At 43.3% G+C, this 20,496-nt stretch overlaps 1 protein-coding gene across 1 annotated transcript; it reads left to right on the forward strand.

Moving 5' to 3' along the window:
• Window positions 1–735: 735 nt before the first annotated feature.
• On the forward strand, window positions 736–19,330 carry TMEM130 (transmembrane protein 130). Its single transcript, XM_024208472.2, has 8 exons — window positions 736–817; window positions 4,391–4,693; window positions 7,958–8,129; window positions 9,080–9,249; window positions 10,393–10,477; window positions 15,978–16,180; window positions 18,074–18,186; window positions 19,025–19,330. The coding sequence occupies exons 1-8, from the start codon at window positions 736–738 to the stop codon at window positions 19,211–19,213; spliced, it is 1,317 nt and encodes a 438-aa protein (XP_024064240.2). The 3' UTR covers window positions 19,214–19,330.
• Window positions 19,331–20,496: the final 1,166 nt, after the last annotated feature.

Here is a 20,496-nt window from a genome sequence, read left to right on the forward strand (position 1 = left end):
CTATACATGGGAGTAGTCCCAGTCCATTCAATAAACCTACTTACACGCAAAGAGTTATAGGCTTGCAGGATTGGGGCCTAAAATGTTATTGCTTTGTATTGTATTATTAGCTCTATGACACATAAAAATTCATCACTCATCTGTTTTGGGAAGATTTTTTAAGGTGGCATTTTTTTCTCTACCATCAGGAATATGATACAGGAGATAGGCAGAGTACTTCACCTGTTTTCTAATCGGATATTAAGCCCTGGACAGGTCAGTCTATTGTAGATTTTTATACAGTGTTTTATGCAAAATTCTGCAAGATGCACATCACCAAATATACCAAAATACATTTATTCTATTACCAGAAAACTGATTTTTATTTTCAAAATTCTTACCTCTCTAGGAGCTTTTCATTAGCACCCCAGATAGGGATTTTCTCTGCCTCATTTTTCTAATCCATTGGTTTATACAGGTGTCGAATATGCCTGTAACAAAACCTAATAAGAATTTTTCTAAATTGGTTAGGTAGCCAGGATTTGTCGGCTAAACAATGTACAGAGAAAATAAAAAACAAAACAAAAAACCAGACAGCGCAGTACCCCACATTGCCTCTAGGGGACAGCAGCAGTGGCTGCTTGCTCCCCATCTCCTCCCCAGCATAAAGACAAATTCGAGCCCATTTGGAAGATGAAGTCTGGCTATCGGAGCTGAACAGACAGCAGCAGCTTTCTCTTGGCACACTGACTACAAATGGCCCTGGTATTTTTCACCCCGCGCATCCTCCAAGTGACTTGCATGGTGCTGTTCCTTTTCCATTTCAAGTCAGCAGCAGGTAAGGTAGATCTGCTCCTTTCTCAATACAGGGCTAATGAGCCAGGGGTCATTAGAAGCAGTCCTGAAAAGCAATCTTATGCTGCTGTAAACACAGAATGAGCATTTATTTCCAGGCAAGCTCAGAAGCGACTGAGCATTTCTAGCGTTTGCATGAAAATAAATGCTCTATCTGCATTTGCAGCAAGGTTTGCAGTATCATATTTATCCTACATACGGAAACAGTCCTGCATTTGCAGGGGAACAGATTAGATGAGAGATCTTTTTCCCATTGCTAATTTCTGCAGTGCTAGGTTTCTGTTTCCCTGAAGAGTGATAAAACCCTACTCTGAAACTGAAGGAGATGTGGTTAAACCTCCGAGCTTGAACACTGGTTATTTATAAGGATGACTTTTTGTTCTCCTGTTCTGCAGTGGATTGTGTATTCATTCATCCTGCTTGAATAGCTGGAGCAGGTGTGAAGGGAGTTGCACCCCCAAGGGACACCTTCCCAGTAGGGAGCTGGCAATAATGAGCAACTTCTCTTACAGAACAAAATGGAGGGGCAGCTACTTCTGCCCTTTTTAGTCCATAAACCTCATTCAGCTCTTCATGGTGAGGCTTGGCAAATCTGGGAGGACAAGAATGAGTCTGTCAGCCCCCTTCTAGATTTCCTTCCTAATTGGGATGCAGTAAAACATCTCTGCTCCCTCACTGCTATTGCACCCAGTGAGTCACAAATGATTAAGACAGCCCGCCTCTCCCTTTGCTCCTTCATAGCATAGCTGTGTTGCATCTTACATCAAATGGTATGAGGAGAAGTGAGTCAGGAGAGCTGGGTTAAATACTCCACTCTGCCACTTATGCATTGTGTGACCTTGAGCTAGTCACTTGACCCCCCTCTCTCTCAGTTATCATACTTCAATAAGACCCCTCCCCAGTTTCTTTTTGATATCCTCCACTGATTTCTGCTATTTTCCTCCATTTGTGCTTCAGCAAAATGGACAGTGAGCTAAGTCTAATTTGCATAGAGAAATAGGAGATATCTCTCTCCATCTAGGTTTTTAAAAGGTCACCTGCATCAGGAAGGAGTTGAGTTTTTCCAGTTTTGCACCACCACGTTTCTTTCTACTCCCAGACATTCCGCAAGGGCTTGGAGTTTTTTCCCCCCCTTTCTCATTGCCCGTGAATACAGGGCCAACCTTCACTAGCATATGCAATTTAGGCTGTGGATGTTTCCTTTTAAATTAGGGCCCTAGACTGGTTCTTCCCCAGGCTGGGAGAAGTAGAGAGAGGAAAGGTTAGTAATGGAGGCTAAAGGAAAAACTTGTATTTTTCTTGGGTTTAATAAGGAAATAAGGGGATTAAACCTGTAACACGTACCTGGTTTTGGGGACACATCTTCAGGCCAAAACTGTGCTCGTGGAACATTGATTAAGTGAAGGGTGTAGCTAGCAGTGACTCTATTTATAAAGATGAGTTCTGCAGAACAGCATCAGATCTGCTCACACAAAATGTATTCTTTGCATTGAAGTTGTGGTCTTTTTATTTCATTTTTTTTTAAATGAAGCAGGGGGTGATTGGAGGAAATGGAGTTGTGGCTACAAAAGCCTGATCCAACACTAGCAGGAAGAGTGAATACAGTTGGGGAAAGGGATTCCCTGGGTGAAGTTCTATGATATTAACTTGTACAGTATTGCCAACTTCAAGAGATCAAAAATCATGAGTTGGACCCTCAAAAATCATAAGATTGGCCCCCAAAATTGTGACATTTTAAAGAAGATTTTATTGTGTTGTTTTGGTCAGTCTCTTGATTTTTGAACTCCCCCTGCCCATCCCCAGGGCATGTGCATTTGACAATTTCCCACTCTCCCACCTGTGCCAGATAAGCTGATTTTGGCCCCAATTGCAAGAGCTCTCACCCCCATCACCTGCCCAGCACTTAATCCTGCCCCCCAGTCCTCAATCAGTTCTCTCCCCACCCAACCCCACCAATTCAGTCCCCCTCAGTTCACTTCCCCAGTCCCCATTATCACCACCCCATCAGTTCAGCCCCCCTTCCCCATTGACCCCCAACACCCTCAGTTCAGCCTCCCAGCACTCACCCCATCTGCTCAGAACCCACCGTCAATACAGACCTCCACCCTATCAGCCCTCACCTCCTCATGTCAGCCCTCCTGCTGCCCTCTGGCCATAGTTCAGCCTTCCTAGTCTCACCTCTGCTCCTCTTCACCCATCCCAGGCCTTGGGGGGCTGCAGTAGGGTCCCCTCTCCCACTTCCCAGGCTGCCAGGGGAACAGCTGCCCAGGGCTGTCAACGGGCGCCCCAGCCGCCCGGGGCTGACAGTAAGAGCCCCACCCAGCCAGGGTAGAAAAACAATCCTGAGATTTGAGAGTTCTATCACAAGATCATGAGCGAGGCTTCATTTTACTTAGCGATCGCATCCCTCACAATAAACTCGCAAGAGTTGGCATGTCCATATAACGTGCGTGCTTCAGTTTCTGGCTTGCGTTGAAAAAGCCACAATGGAATAATGCCTGTTATTTTTGTAGGCTTAAAGTAAAACTGGTCTTGTTTCAAATGCAGAGACTGGCTCTGTAATGACTTCCCAAGACCAAATCATCACACCCATTTCCATAAGACAAATTCTGCCCTGGTGATAAGAGGCTGAAACACCAACAATTTTAATGCACGTACAGAGGTACTTAGGCAACTAGTGGAATTTTCCTAATCACCTAGATGCCTAATTCCAATTGATTTCAATGGGAGTCAGCCACCTAGGCACTTACTCCTGCTAGGCACCTAACTGCATTTTTAGGTGCCCAAGTACCTTTAAAAATCTGGCCCAAGTTTGTGCCTGCTTCCACCAGCACTGAATTTGCCCCTATACTTTAAAATTATAAACTACTTTAACGGAGCTTGGCCCAGGTGATCTCTGAAGCCTGCATTTTCCTCTGCACAGAATCTTTCTCTTAACTACACAAAGGTTTTTTTTTCCCCACCATACAAAGTTGGTGAAAAAAGTGTGTTCAGGCTTGTACATGGTGACATAGAAAGAGAAAAATAATGCTAAAATGGAAGGAGTTTGCACATCTTGGAACAGACCCTTATCAGGAAGGATTTGTTTTAGCTTGTAACATTTCAGAAGTCAAACAAAGCTGGGGAGGGTTTATTACTTCACAGATATGTTCTGCTCCTTCTCTGCGTATACACTTTTATTTAACCAACTGCAAGGTCTAAATCTGGATCTAAACTTCCCCAAAGTTTTGTGGGTATTCTGATCTAGCAATTTGGTTTGGGCCCCTCTCTATTTTTTAACATTTCCAGGACCCATTCCTATGGAAATGTGTGTTTTTCATTGTGAATTATTTTAATTCTAAATAACATATAACTAGTCATGGAGCTAGAGAGGAGAGTAATGTTTATACATATATTTTTAAATACGAAGGTGCAGTGCCTATTCAGAGGCTTGACTGTGTTTAGTGCCATCGGGCGCTAAAACCACATAATTACAGCATGTTAATACTTTTTTCACATGTTTGATCACAGGGAGAATATATATAAACACAATGACTTTTGTTTTCTGATTTTACAGTGCAGTATGTTCTGCAAATCAACAACAATGGTCCCATCACAACGGGAGCTCAAGCTACAATTCATGCCAGCTTGAGTATGAAGAATGATGATGTTGCATTCATTAGTGACCTAAAGTCCTATCATTTTAACTGGATTTTCACCCCTCTGATTTTGATTGAGAAATCAGAGCAGCGATTTAACTCTATGATTACCGTGACTGGTGAATTTGCTGGAGACTTTCCCATTTCTGTCTGGGCAACTGAGACACACTGTTGGTTATGTCAGCCCATCGCCAAAAGCTTCACAATGCTTCATGTTACAGGTAAAATATCTTTGAACAGCTCGTTCAAGTCTTCACACATTCCACTCAGATAGGCGCTGCGTATTCTGGGATTCAGAACGGTGCTAGCTACAACCATGTTTAACATGGCTTCTACTAGCAGGGTTCTAGAACAGTTTATTTGACAGGTGGACAGAGATATTTTTTTCCATGAACTGTGGTCACCAGACCATGCTGTAGACTACCTAAGACAGAAAATCAATAACATGCTCACTTGCAAAAAAAAAATCCCTGTGCCCACTGCTCAAGGAAACCATGCTAGAAACCTGATGTTTGAGCAGTTTTACTTCACGTTTCTGCTAGTTGTACCTCACAAAAGCTAGAGCGAGCCTGGTATGGATCAGGCCCTTTTTGTTCTGTGAAATCTAGATTCCTGAAGATGCAGATTGTTGCTGTTACACTGGCTCAGCATATCTAGTTCCAAACTTGAGTTGACCTCCAGCAGCCGCAATCTACAAGTTTCCCCTTTATCAGTCACATCCGAATTGTGCACAAGACATGACTGAAGTAGGAATACCATGAGGCCATCGGCATGGTAGAGCTATTATACTTTGTGTAAAAGTATTTTGAATAACTGTAGCTGGAGCACAGTTCAAGGCATGGCTACTGTCACAAGTGGGACTATGTAAAATAGCACCTCTGTTATTATTATTTGTATTATCGTAGCATCTAAGAGCCCAGTCATGGACCATTATGTGAGGCATTGTACAAAGAGAACAGACGACAGTCCCTGCCCCAAAGAGCTTACACACTCAACAGATCTGATCATGTGGCTATTTAGAGTCACATGATCTGATTTTACTGTCCAGTGGACCCATCCTCAGGATTGTTGGGTGGGCCTGTGAAAGGATTTTCTCCATCATCCCTAAACATAACCGATTCTTGTCCATCAGGATCAGAGTACTAGCCACAGGGAACAGCTGCATATTTGGGGGCGGGTTAGTGAGATCATTCTTTGAGAAACACCTCAAACTTAACCAAGCCATCTTACACAATGAGTTTGAGTGTGCGCACAGGATCTTTCAATCCTCTCAGGCTCTGCTTTGGCAGTAAGAGGCAGATCTGCTTATTCCTTTCAATCTCGGTGCTCAGTTTCCATTGGCTTATGTTTTCAAGGCTATCTTCACAAGGAAAAGGAAGAGAAACTTTTTAACCTATGAAAGCTAAGATCCGCCTTTACCTTCCTAGTTTCCCCAAGCAAGCAGGCCCCCAAGCACTGGCTTTGCAGGGCCCAAAGAAAAGCTCCAATATAAAAAATAAGTCTGTTTAGTTTTGTCTCCGGTTAGTTCTGCAGAGTCAGTCCCAGTCTGGAAGCATGAGTTTCATTCTAGCTTCGTTTGCCGAGCGAGAGATTTGTTAACAAGATAGCAGCAGAGGCGGATTAGGGGTTGTGGGGCCCTGGGTCAGAGCAAGTGGGGGCCCCAACCCCATTCCCCGGCAGGAGTGCCGGGTGGGTGGAGTGAGCGGGGCAAGCCCCCACGCCCCAACCCCGCTCAGAGCACCAGGCGTGTGGAGCCTAGGAGCGCCCCAATTGGCCGGGGCCCCTGGACACGACCCAATTGGCCCAATGGCTAATCTGCCACTGGATAGCAGAATCTATGTTACAGGTGATCTGTCTAACCTGTCTAGTTATCTATAATGAGCTTATCCCTTGGAATCTGATCATCATGATCATGGACGATCTAGAGAGATCCCAGCCCAATTTCTTATATCACAGGTTGCATTCACAATGCTGGCCATTATGGATACGTCTACACTGCAGTTAAAAACCCGGGGCTGGCCCGTGCCACCTGACTCAGGGTCACAGGCTGCTTAATGGCAGTGTAGACATGTGGGCTCGGGCTGGAGCCCAAGCTCTAGGACCCTGTGAGGTGGGAGTACGGTTGCCAACCCTCCAGGATTGGCCTGGAGTCTCCAGGAATTAAAGATTAATCTTTAATTAAAGATTATGCCATGTGATGAAATCTCCAGGAATACATCCAACCAAAATTGGCAACCCTAGGAGGGTCCCAGAGCTCGGGCTGCAGTCCAAGCCCGAATGTCTACACTGAAATTAAACAGCTTCGCAAACCCGAGACCTATCAGCCTGAGTTAGCTTGCACAGGCCAGCTGCAGGTTTTTTAATGCAGTATACACATCCCTAGACTATCTTTCAGCCTATAAACCGGGTCGGCAACCTTTGAGAAGTGGTATGCCAAGTCTTCATTAATTTAAGGTTTCGCGTGCCAATAAAAGGTTTCACGTGCCAGGCCGGCAGCAGGCTGAACGGGGCCGGCGGCCGGGACACCGGCTGGCCAGGGGCTGGCAGCCAGGACCCCAGACTGGCAGCAGGCTGAGTCGGTCATCCTGCTGCCGGTCTGGGGTCCCGGCCGCCGGCCCCGTTCAGCCCGCTGCCGGCCTGGATGGACGGAACCCTGGCCGGCAGCGGGCTGAGTGGGGCCGGCGGCCAGGACCCCGGCTGGCAGCAGCGTGCCACTAAAAATCAGCCCGTGTGCTGCCTTTGGCACGCGTGCCGCAGGTTGCCAACCCCTGCTATAAACCAAGCAAATATGAGGATATCATCACTGAAAGACATGAAATTTCGAACTTCACTATGCTGTTTGCACGGAATTGCTTCACATTGTATAACTGTATTTTAAATCATTATAGGATTGTGTATAGCATGTCAGTCATTCACAATAGTAAAAAAATTCCTTTCCTATACACCTCTACCCCGATATAACGCGACCCGATATAACACGAATTCGGATATAACGCGGTAAAGCAGTGCTCTGGGGGGGTGGGGCTGCACACTCCAGCGGATCAAAGCAAGTTCGATATAACGCAGTTTCACCTATAATGCGGTAAGATTTTTTTGGCTCCCGAGGACAGTGTTATATCGAGGTAGAGGTGTACTTTGTTTTAGAGAGAGTGTGTATTGGTTAGATCAAGGGACAGGGAGTCAGGACTCCTGGAGTGGAATCATTGTCCCATTGAAGTTAATGACAAAACTTTTCTGGACTTATATGGGGCCAAGATTTCCCCCCTTGGATTCTATTGCAGGCTGTGTGACCTTGTGTAAATCATTTAATCTCTCTACCTAAATTTACCAATCTGTGAAATAGATATAAAAATGCTTACCCACCCTCACAGGGATGTGGAGAGATTAAAAGAATTAATGTTTAAATGGGGCTTTGAGATTTGTAGGTAATGCTATGAAAGTGAAATATAGTCTCATTATTCTTCCTTTATCATCTTCTTCTGCAGAGTTTATAGTAGGGAATCTTACCATTGCACAAATAGAAGACAACAGAACATTTGTCGAACAAGGTTCTAGTTCTGCCACAGACACTCTGACCCTGATTTCTTTCTTTCGTCATGATCCGAGTAATTACTTCAAGTCGGCATCATTCATCTACAACTGGGATTTTGGAGATGGGTATGTCCAGTTGTTTGTTTATTTATGGAAAGGCTCCGGATGCTTCTGGTAAGGATGTGTAACACAGTCCTACACTCACAATGTTCAGCTAGTCTAGGAGCTCACAAACAGTTAAAAATGTAAGCTTTGGCCTAGGGTCTGTCTCCAAGTTTCATTATGCTACTTAGATGCTGATGTGTGCTGAGCTTCCCCAAAATGCAGGGGTGTTGAGATCCAGGTTTTTAGGTTAAAGTCCATGTTTAGTTAGAGAGGGTATGCTAGTGCAAATACATAGAGCTGAACAAATAATTCACAGTAAATAATATATTTAATGACTTGAGCATGTTTTTCTGCTTACAGAATCTCCATGAGCAGATTGCAATTTTCTCAAGTGTATTTTTAAATAAATTTGAAGAATTGATTGTATTCTTTTCCTTGGTTGCTATTGAACAGTGTCTCGATATTACAATGACTGGCCATCTATAAATACCTTAGATAGTCACATAGTACTGTTTCTATTCTCTGATTGGATGAGTGTATAAGCACTTCTGGCATGAATGTTTGTGTGTATACATTTCAGGTTTGATTTTTTTTAAATAGTGGCCCATATTATTTTACTAAAGAATTTAGTTTGCCTGTGGCACTCCTGCTTTACTGACTGTAATAAAAGAAATATTAGATCATTACCACCTGTTCTAATTCTGACCCATGAATGATATTTAGGGATGATTGTGTCATTGTTTTCCTTGAAAGACTTAACCAAAGTAAGAAAAGCATACTGGTGGGCCTAATTCTGATCTCACTTTCACCAGTTTGACATCAGTATAACTCCATGAACTTCTCGGGAATTAGTCCTGATTTACATTGGTGTAACAAAGAAGACTCAGACCTTCATGTATCTAAAACATTCAATGCAAGCAGTTTCTGAACAGAGGTGATGCTGATTCTAAATCTTTTCATGCTACCCATAGAACTCAGCTGGTAACTGAAGAACCCTTTGTCTACTATAATTATTCTACGGTGGGGAATTGCAAGGTACATCTTAAAGTTGTAGCTGAATGGGAGCAAATTGAGAGTGCCACACATGAAAGAAAGATTGTGCAGAAAACGGGAGATTTCACCACCGAATTGGAGTTGCTGGGTAATTATAAATGGTGTTGGATGCGCAAAACAGAACTTCCTGCATTGTTGCACAAGCTGTAGTATAATGTAATTTCTAATCTAGACCATAAGTTGAGCATGATAATTAAACAGAATATGGAGATCTTTAATAAAGTATTGTATCAGACCTATGGTTTAACAACAGAGCTTTTCCAGTTTTATTATCATCAAAATATCCCTTTTCAAAAACAAACATTCAGTAAAAAAAACTTTCCATGTATCAAAAACCTAATATTTCCATGTATCAAAAACCTTGTTTTTTGTAAATGAAAATTGTCAAATACATTCTTTGTAAAAAAAAAAATCAAAATGCAAAATTTAAACCCTACAAAAATATTTTGAATTTTTAATCATTATTTTAAAAATTGTGTAATGGCTCTATTTACATTAATTATATTGTTTAGCTCTGCATAAGGCTAATTCATGTTTGCTTTGGCACCCAGAGGCCATAGCAAAGGGCAATTCCTAAACGCATGAAATTAGGCTTGGCAGAATTCAATTTTTATTTTTTGATAATTTCAGCAGATAATATTAACGTTTATTGTTAAGCATTTTTTTAGATTTTCAAAGATTTACATTTTTACAGATGCAGGAAATTACTGGGAGGAGGTACAGACAATGGTGGGGTCAGACCATACTTATTTAATGACAATAGATGTTGAGATTCAAAAAGGTAATGCTTGTAATGGTTAAAACACAAATTGTCAACATCACATTGTCAAAATATACAAAGTAAATATCCTAAATCAAACTCTAATAATTTCTCAGGCAGCACTTTTCTTACTTTGCCTATCTGTGAATTTTAATTATCATTGATGGAAATTTTCTTTTGTCGGTTTGTGTGTATATGGTGAAATCAACATTTACCGATTAAAAATCTAATCTTTCCAAGCCTAAAAATAATCGATTGTAATTTTTAAAGATAACTGACAAAACATACTAGTTGATCTGAAGCTATTCTATTTATTAGCAAAAACAAATAATAATAAATAAATATCACTGATGTGACTAAAATAAGCCAGGATAGAAAAGTGCATAAAAATTAAACTTTCACTGTAAAACAAGAAATTGTTTTTGTTTTTAAAGCCACAGTTTCATGACTGTGTCACACTGTTCTTTCCAGATGCTGTTAAAAGTATAAATGTCATAGGCTCCAGAGAGACTCGTGTAATGGAAAACTTAAGTTTATCTCTACATATCAATGGCAGGTAAGTAACACACAAATATCCTTTGCTATAAAAAAATTGTTTTTTTCTCCTGATTTCCCCAGTGTGTAACCCATTGCATGCTACAGAACTGATCCCTAGAAAGATTTATTTTCTGTGAACAAGATATTACTGCACATTACTTGTTCATGACTCTAAAAATCTCTCGTACTGCAATAGGTTGCAGAAATGTAGACTATTAATAAACTGCACTTCTCTCCAAGGATCCCCAAGTACTTTAAACACAACACAAATGTTAATGAAAATCAAAGAGGACAGTGAGAAGAGAAACAGAGAGCAGTAAAAAGGAAGGAAAATAAGGGGCTTTTTAAACTGTGCTCTGGACTTTTCTTCCTCGTTGATCCCTATCACTAAAGAAACCTGCACGCCGCATGTAGGGCACACTAAGCAGTAGGCACACAAGGGCTGACACTAAGGAGTAGTAAGTTTAGGGTGCTGTTTCAGCCAGGTAACAGCAGCTACAAGGTGAACCATGCAAGAAGAGTCTGAGCGGCAGTAGACCCAGAAAGGGAGGAATGAAGTGAAAGAACTGGATAATAGTGAAGAAGTTAGCCAAAGACAGCTGGTTCTGGGGAGGAGAGAAAGCTTACAGTGCAGAGGTTGGTCTCGGCCCTCTTCCCAATGCACCACTTTGGTGCATTTAGTGGTGCATTGGGACTAAAGGTTCAAGTGTAAGAACACGAGAGCGGCACACCCAAGTTTAGCTTTGCAGACGCTCTGTCAAGCTGTGTGACAGTCTGAGTGAAGGAAATCTTTTCAGATAGGGAAGGAGTTTTGCCATGTCTTGTTGGAAAACTTAACAGAATCCTTCATCAGCAGAGAGAGATACTGAACAAACTCTGGCTTAAAATTTATCCCACAGCAATGAGTCTTCCTCCAAGTGAGTGAGGCTTGCCAGGCCTGCCTTTGAGAGCTGGCTGGGTTGATACAGTCTTGCTGGGTGCATTGCAAATCATAGAATATCAGGGTTGGAAGGGACCTCAGGAGGTCATCTAGTCCAACCCCCTACTGAAAAGCAGGATCAATCCCCAGACAGATTTTTGCCCTAAATCATCCCCTCAAGGATTGAACTCACAACCCTGGGTTTAGCAGGCCAATGCTCAAACCACTAAGCTATCCCTGGAGGACAATCGCATGTGTACAGGTGTACATAAGGCTCCTGCCAGGTGCCCAAACTTTGTGACACCAGGACATTGCTAGTAATTCGCCTAGACAGAAGTCATCCTCTGTTGAACCAAGCTAGACTTCTCATGAGCTTACACATTTGCAGGCGCAGGGCCTAGATTGCATGCAAATTAACATAAATTGTAAAAAATGTTTGGCAGGTGAATTTTAGACCCCTGAAACAGGGTTTTAGAATGAACAACCCAACCACACCCTAAACTCTAGTGAAAGAAATAGCACCAACATATTAAAAAGAATATTGGTGATACAAAGCAGCACTGAATGATAAATAAACTGGTCTAATTAAAATCTGGCCTGAGGGATGGGATTTTTATGACAGAAGCAGAACTCAAAGTGAGCCAAGCATAAACTGACTTCTTCGCTCAGCAATGAATGTGCTGCAGGGTTGGAGGAATGGGATGCTGATAAAAAGGATCAAGAAAGGATAAGTTTATCACCAGAATCAAAGGCCAGAGAGCAGCAGATGAGCCTCTGCAGAAACATGTAGAGCAAAGGTCTGAAAAATGTAAATAAAGAGCACAAGCAAAACAGCAAAAAGCTATATGGCCAAAACATTGTGCAAATGGTGGTGTACCTTGATGTATTTCTAGCAAATAAAGAGCTTTCTGACATTGCGTTAAGATGATGCTGTGATTTACAAGCTTTATTTACCTTTTGCCAAGTCTTTAATCCAAATAGTTGTGTTAAGCTCATCTGTTGCTCTTTTATAGGCTTTTTATGAGCAGAGAACATACATGAAAATCCTGGGTGTGTCACAGAATCACAGACATTGACCTCTCTCATTGTCCAAGGAACAAGAAAAATAACGTTTTCTGACCTCTGGGAATAAAGTCCATTTCTGCTTGCCCTAGTTGAGGAAGGGATGAAAAATAGAGAGACACTTTTTTATAATATCATTTTACCTTTTCAGCACCTTTCATGCCAACTGTTCCTAAAGCACTTTATAAACCATATATACCCTTGTGAGGATTCTTTCACTTGCCACTGAAATCCAGCTACATGTGGGGTGGAATAAAGCAGGTATTTAAGGACCTAATCCCATGAGATGCTAAGCATCCCGTGCAAGTCAGTGGTGGTTGAGGGCACTCAGCACCTCAAAGGATTGGTGCACAAAGGATTGGAACCTGATTACATTCTATATTCCTAGCTGCTCCTGCAGTTTTATCTGGAGACAGTAACAATTTTCACTTCCTATATAACATGAAGACAGTTTCTGTCTAGATAAAACTTCAGGAGCATCTAGGTATGCAGAATGTAATCCGGCAAGATGCAATTTGGCCAGGGCTCTACGATTAATACCCTTACTTTTGTTAAAAACCACATGAGATTGTTAATCACCACAGGCGGTTAGGACCTCAGTTTCGCATTTAATTCAAAAGGCAGTACCCCTGGAGATTGTTCAAGGAGACATGCACCTATTATGCATTGCCAACACCACTTCTTGCAGCATCTTGGGTTTCCTTTGAAGGTTTCCTATCAGAGTGCTTCCTGGGTCCTGCTTAGTTTGTAAGCTCTGATAAAACCATACAGGCCAAAAGACCCAAAGCTTCCAAAATGAATGGGTGTTTTGGATAAGAAGGAATGCAGGATTGGACCCTGAGGTATATCTTCAGGCTGTGGAACAAGTTTTTCCCCTCCAGTATCTAGAGGGGATTCCTTTTCAGTCTTGGCTGTGGAATGTGATAATGAAGATGCTCAAGGAAAGGCTGGTTATGTAGCATACCGTGAAACTGATGAAAATGATAATAGACATCCACTTCTGTTTGTGTGCAGAATGTTTACATATGAATTCCATTCTCCGACGTCAGTGCTAGGGTTGAATTATGACTAAAAGTTAGGAACATAGGAATTTCCAGACGGGATCACACCCAAGGTCACTCTAGTCCGGTATCCCATCTCTGAATGTGGCCAACACCAAATACTTTAGGAGTCCTGGTGGTTTTCAATTTTTAAAATATATTTCTTAGATGTTTACAGCATTTCATACTGGTAAATGGAACTGACTTACAAACAAACACAAACAAACAAAGCAACCTGATCATAACAAATTTTCATAAAGAAATAAAGGAATCAAAGTTTAGTTTTCTATTAATAATGGTATCATATTATTCATGTCCATTCAGACAGCTGCCCGGTATTCAGGAAAACATTTGTGAATTCACAAATTTTAGCCCAAATGATTATTCATCCAAAAAAATAGTAACAGAAGTTTACTTATTATCCTGTCTCAAAATTTACAATCAACCAAGCAAAAACTGTCACTCTGTGTGGAATGATTCACAATCATGAGTGCCAACCCCAGGACAGACTGTCAAAAAGCAGGGCAGACACCCCAAACTTGTGGTATGTTCTATAATTAGATTTCACCAATCTAGTAACAAATGTGAACTCCTGAAGCACCATACCAGTCTTACCATGAAGACACAGGCAGGCCCCTTGGACACTCCAGTCTATCTTGCCACCCAGGCAAGCTGGACTTAGTGATAAATGGTCACTTACACCAAAGATCACAAAATATTCAGGTTGCTTCCAGTCCCAAGAGACCACTTACCCCAGGTCAATTTCTACCTCAGATCTCACACCAAAGACAACATTTGTAGCCAATCCTATAGTAAACTAACTAAGGATTTATTAAGTAAGGAAAAGAAATGAGAGAGTTATTTACAGGTTAAAGCAGGCAAAATATAGGCACAAATGAGTTACACTCTGTGGTTTCCAAAGGTGACAGAGATGTAGTAATCTGTCCACTGAATGTCTTTTAGGGCTAAACCAGGTTGACCTTGGCGATCTCTGCTTTTTACCACTCAAAACAATCGGTGGTTAAGTTTAATCACCAGGAGTGCAACTTCCAGCAATAAAGCGCTATCTACACTGGTGCGTTTCAGCGCTAAAACTTTTGTCGCTCAAGGGGGTGTTTTTTCACAGCCCTGAACGACTAAAGTTTTAGCGCTGAAAGTGGCAGTGTAGACACAGCCTTAGTCTTGATAGTTCTCCTTCATGAGCGGGGGGAATCGCTCCTCCTGCCTGAGTTTACAAGTTCAGAGTAGGCATTTTTACAGTTATAAAGCAAAACTTATAATTTACCTGTATAGCATGGGATTCAGATACTACAAGTAGCATTAATGCATGCAGCAATTTACAAGCATTTTATAGCGTTTAAACACTAAACCCATCCTTACAAGTCTAACACCTAACTTAAACAACACTAACATCCAGGCGAGCTACATCTGGTCTGCAGCTCTGAATCTGTCAGTGCTCAGCTGACGCCTACAGACTTGGCAAAAGCTGGCACCTGGTCTACCAGCATCACAAAAACAATACCACATGATTTAGGTGATCAGTCCCACAACACAAAAGACAAATGTTTGCCAAAAACCCATACACTGAAAATTATTCCATCAACCCCTGACCACCCCCACCCCCCGCCGCAGCAATGTTTTGGCATAAGAATAATCCATGCTATTGCAGAAATGAGGATTCGTTAATGTACTAACATAACTGGGGAAAAGTCATCGCAAGTATTAGGACATTTTCAAATGGTGTAAATCAGTATAGTTCCACTGAAGCCAAGGGAACAACACTGATTTATGCCCGCTGAGACTTTGGTCCATTATTCCCAACAAAAGGTAGGCTGAGCCATTATAATTGTAAGTCCTAAGTTGTGACACAATCCATGTGTGTACTGCTGTTCTTGCCTAGGCAATCAGAAACTGTCATTCACATTCTGTACACAAAGCTGTCTGCTCCACTAGCCTCTCAGGCATTTGGCTGTCAGGTCTATATCAAATATCCATGGCTATGTAAGTTATGAAGAAGTGTTCAATAGATAAATGTGTGTACAGTTACTTAGGGCTTGTCTACACTTACCGGAGGGTCCGGCGGCAGGCAATCGGTTTTCTGGGATCGACTTATCGCGTCTAGTGAAGACGCGATAAAATCGATCCTTGATCGCTCTGCCGTCGACTCCGGAAATCCACCGCGGCAAGAGGCGGCAGCAGAGTCGACGGCAGCGCGGCAGCAGTCGACTTTCCCCCGTCCTCACAGCCAGGTAAATCGACCTAAAATACGCAACTTCAGCTACGGTATTCACGTAGCTGAAGTTGCGTATCTTAGGTCGGACCCCCGCTGTAGTGTAGACCTAGCCTTAGTTCTAGCATTAGTTCGGTGCAGTATTACTACTTACACCAACCGTCAATGTTTTCAAAGTTCCTGTGCTATTTAATCTATGTGATTCATGCATTCCTATTTCAAATAATTTTTTACAAGCCTCTGCTGAATTTTTTCCTTTTCATTTCAGCCCTCCACTCACCTTATGCTGGCTCATAAAGGCTGAATGTATTCCACTGGAAGGGGGAAAGTGCCATCTAGTGGTGATTAATGGCTCCTCCTACAATTTGAGCCATACCTTTCGTAATGCAGGACAATACTGTCTCAGCGTGAGAGTGGAGAATGGTGTGAACATGTTGCAGACGTACCATGAAATTAAAGTGTGGCCAACAGGTGAGACTCGAGATACAGAGGAACTGCCATGTTGGCTCAGATGACTAGATGTGCCTTTGACAGTAGCCACTACCAAAAGCTTCAGAGGACAGTGCAAAAAGTTTTTTAGTGGACAGTTATGGAATAACTAGCCCAGAGATGGTTTCTTCCTAACCCAGATCAGCTAGAAGTTGGCTTATGTCCTGAAGCATGAAGGTTATATGCTCTCCTTTTTTTGTTTTGTTTTGTTTAAATTTCCTCTCTCATATAACTGATGTTCTACTCCTTTTTAAAATCCTACTAAGTCTCAGTGGTACCTTGTGAGCTCCATAGGATGACTGACTTGTGTACAAAATGTATTTTTATCAGTTTTAAATGTGCTGCCTTTAAATTTCACACGTGGCCTCTAGCTCATGCATTGTGAGAGGCTAAACAGGACATATAAATTCTCACGTTCCCTCGTATTAACCTCCTCCTTAAAATAAGCAGTCCCAGTCTTTTCAGTCTCCTTCTTTATAGGGAAGTCTTTCCAGGTCTGTAATTATTCTTGTTGCCAGTTTCTGCCCCCCCAACCCCCCACCCCATCAGTCTCTGTTATACACTTTTTGAGACAGGGCAACCAGAACTGAAACCAGTTTTCAGAGATCTGTAAGGGGCCAGTACTGAGCAAATGGTCAGTGCCAGGTGGGGAAGAGATGGCCAGGGCAGCTTGCTGGAGCAATGGTGAGAGAATGCCTAAAAATTCTCAGGAGAAGGGGTAAGAGGGCAGTTCAATTTCCATGGCCTTTAAGACACTGGCTTACACTGGGGGCTGTAAAGCCAACCCATCCCCCCCAGCCCCCAAGCTTATGAAGGGGGCCCTGATCACACCTCTTTCCTGCCCACCTCAAGAGCATGCACACAAACACTCAGGAGCTGTCTATGCACCTGGCCTTTGTGCAGACCATACTAGGGGAAAAGGAAAGGACCTTTACAACCTCCCACGCCACCACCCTCTTCTCTCATAAGGGCTGGCCCCATTCTGGTCCTCAGTCATTGGCCTGAGCTAGCCAGCAAAAGTGTCAGCTGTAATGATGCGAGCACCTGTCGAATAGACCTGTGACTGAGACCAATACCTCATTTCACTGAACCTGCTGGACAGCCAGCAGATGGGAATTACTTTTGGTTGCTACAAAATTTAGGCTGGATTTGAACCAGTGGCCTAGAGGTTAAAGGTGCTGAATACCATGGCCAGTTCAGAATCCAGGTAACTGCGTTAAGATTTACCAGCCATGTGTGAGGTTTGTTCTGATATCATCTGCTTAGGAGACAGAATAGGTAGAATAGATTTACAAAGCAGTCTTGCTGGGTGGAATCTCTCCCTGCCTTAGCATTTGGATTTTCTGATTATCCTGTGTATTCTCTTTTCCTCCATTTCTCTGGGCCCAATGTTTTGCACACCTGGAGGTGAGGAGAGACCCAGGGGACTTTATTTCAACTTTTCTGTCTCCTGCTTCTGCACTCTTAGGGTCGGCAAAGGACTGATTCAACTCTTGGCATAACTTGGGGCAGGTTCAGAGAGTAGCCTGGGAAATCCTCAGGTACCTACTTTAGAGCAGCTTCAAGGATCCTTTGTATCCCCGGTGTAGTCACAAAGTATGCTTAAAATGCTACATGATTGAGGAGGGAGGAAGAGGAAGTATATTTGGCAAAGTGAAGGCTGGTTTAAAAGAATTGAAAACAATCTAGCATACACCACAATTATTCAAATACAGCTGGGCAATTTGCTTTTTTTTAAAATAGTGTTTTGGGGAGAATAACCTGTGCTCAAGTGCACGTTACTCTTTCATTCTACCCAGTCTTAAAGTTTCTTCACCTAGAATGGCCCGATCTCAGTGCATTATATTATACCGGACACATTCCTTCTTTCCCCAGGTATTCACCCGGCTTTCTTTGCCCTGCCATGTATTGCTCTGATTTCAGTGATGCTGGGATTTGTTATATACACGACCTTCCGAAGCAGCTCACAGCAGAAGGATCTTGTGGAGGTACAGGGGTAGCGTTGCTTTGCACTGGACAAATAATTCAGAACAAGTCACTGGATGAATTTCTACCCCACCCCTTTTTTTGTTGTGTTTCTTTTTTTCCTGTTTGCAGATTGCCCACAAACAGAGGGTGATTTTCTCAGATATATTTGAAATTATTCACTGAATAGTTTCACCAAATTATTCTCGGTCTGTAGTTCATTCCACAGCAGTTTGTTGCAGGAATTCACTATTAGAAATTTGAGCTGTGTAAGCGGTCATTTAAATCATGTGGCATGGCTCTGTGTCCTTATTGGATGAAAGTAACTCATTGATTCAGGCTGCAGTGCAAATTCTAGTGGGAAATCAATTTAAAATTGAATTTCCATTAATATTCTCCAATATTTTCTTGTTCTGAGGGAGGGGACTGATTGCCCGGTGGAGGTGCGGGGGGAGTGTTCACAGAAGGACATATCCTGGGTAACCATGCGTGTATGGAAAGAAGGAAGGTGTGGTAGTGGGAAAGGAGGTTGGATAGTGAGATAGGACAGGGTATTAGGTAGAATGGTACTAAGTAATCATATGAGCGTATTTTGTAACCTTCATCCACCCATCCTCCTATTTTCTTCACCTAGTGGAGTTTTCCCTTGTGTCATGTCTATAATTAATATGCACGCTACTAGAGTCAGAGACCAGATCTTCCTAGATATTTAGAAAGCAACTAACATTTTGGACAATACCACAATATAAATAATAGGCCTGTTAAGAGAGAAACTGACTCTGGTTCCATTTCTGATTTTTCACTTGCTAGAGTAGCCCTAACTTTGGAAGTGACCTCCTCCTCTTTGATGTTGCTTTTCAGGTAGCTGACTTTGATTTTTCTCCTCTGTCTGACAAAAATCCCTCTCCTTCCGATTCCGAGTCAAGCTGTGGTCGAATATGCTGCAGGTCCTGTTTCCTTCAGCCACCTCAAGAATATTGGGAGACCGTCAGGGAGAGCCACGGACTCCTCCATCCTTTGTACAAGCCAGTCAAAACTTACACAGTGTGAAGAACACAGCTTCATTTGGTTACGTTAACTGCTGACCTTAACTTTTCTCTTATGATGAGTTAAAAGCCAAGTGCTGCATGGATAGTTTATTTTTGCTGGTACATTGAGAGATTAACTACTTATTAGGCCCAATACTAAAGAGTACTTCATCGTGTAATTTAAAAGGAAAGAGCCTGAACTACAATAAAAGTGGCTTCGCATATTTGAATTACACAAGTGTATATCTTACAGTAGAAAGCATTGCTGAATCATTTAAATGCACTATGTTATTCTTATGAAGGATTATTTTATGTGCAGATGTTTGCCAAATCCACTCCCCTTTGTAATCTGTCTGACCTTCCCCCATCACTCCCATCTCAATGCTGTTTGTTTCAAAGATGGAAATGCTCAAGACAAAAAAGTGCTTTTCTCTTTTTTCACAGCCATACAGCATTCAGTTTACCAGGAGACTGAACCAAGTGAAATGCTGTTACTCTAATGCAGGGGTCTCAAACACGCGGCCCGGGGGCCGCATGCGGCCCGCGGGGTTGTTTTCTGCGGCCCGCGAGCTCCTCGCGGCCCCCCCCCAGCGTTTACCTAGAGCGGCTCCAGCCCGACGCGCACTGGGGGAAGGGCAGGCTCCCTGCCTGCCCTACCCCCTGCCGCTCCGGGAAGCAGCCGGAACGTGGGGAAGTGGGGGCACAGGGCTCTGTGTGTTGCTCTTGCTTCAGGCAGCGCCCCCAGCAGCTCCCATTGGCCACAGTTCCCCGTTCCCGGCCAATGGGAGCTGCTGGGGGTGGTGCCTGAAGCAACAGCAAGACACAGACCCCTGTGCCCCTCCTCCCGCAGGTTCCAGCCACTTCACGGAGCGGTGCGGGGATAGGCAGGCAGGCGGCCTGCCCTACCCCCGGTGTGTGTCAGGCCGGAGCCCACCCCCCGAGCCTCTCCTGCAGCCCAAGCCCCTGCTGTACCCCGCACCCCTCCTGCAGCCCAACCCCCTCCTGCACCCCACACCCCAACTCCCTGCCCTGAGCCCCACACCCCACACCCCTCCTGCCCTCCCTAGGGGCAGGAAGGGGGCAGAGTTGGGGTGAGGATTTCAGGGAAGGGGTTGGAATGGGGGCAGGGCCTCATGGAAGGGGTGGAGTGAGGGCGGGGCCAAGGATGGCGGGGGAAGGTGTCAGTCATGCGGCCCTCGGCCAATGTACTAGTCCTCATGTGGCCCTCGTGGTCATTTGAGTTTGAGACCCCTGCTCTAATGCATAGTAGTACTTAAAAGGAAACCTGTTTGTTCTCCAGATTGG

The sequence above is a fragment of the Terrapene carolina genome, unplaced genomic scaffold, assembly GCF_002925995.2.
Source record: "Terrapene carolina triunguis isolate 2854851 unplaced genomic scaffold, T_m_triunguis-2.0 Scaffold93, whole genome shotgun sequence".
Taxonomy (NCBI): Eukaryota; Metazoa; Chordata; order Testudines; family Emydidae; genus Terrapene; species Terrapene triunguis.

Excerpts from the sequence above, each read along its gene's own strand:
- TMEM130 (XM_024208472.2), top strand. The coding sequence starts at position 736 with ATGGCCCTGGTATTTTTCACCCCGCGCATCCTCCAAGTGACTTGCATG. Across the intron at positions 4,694-7,957 it reads CACAATGCTTCATGTTACAG|AGTTTATAGTAGGGAATCTT; the intron begins GTAAAATATCTT and ends CTTCTTCTGCAG. Across the intron at positions 16,181-18,073 it reads AATTAAAGTGTGGCCAACAG|GTATTCACCCGGCTTTCTTT; the intron begins GTGAGACTCGAG and ends TTCTTTCCCCAG.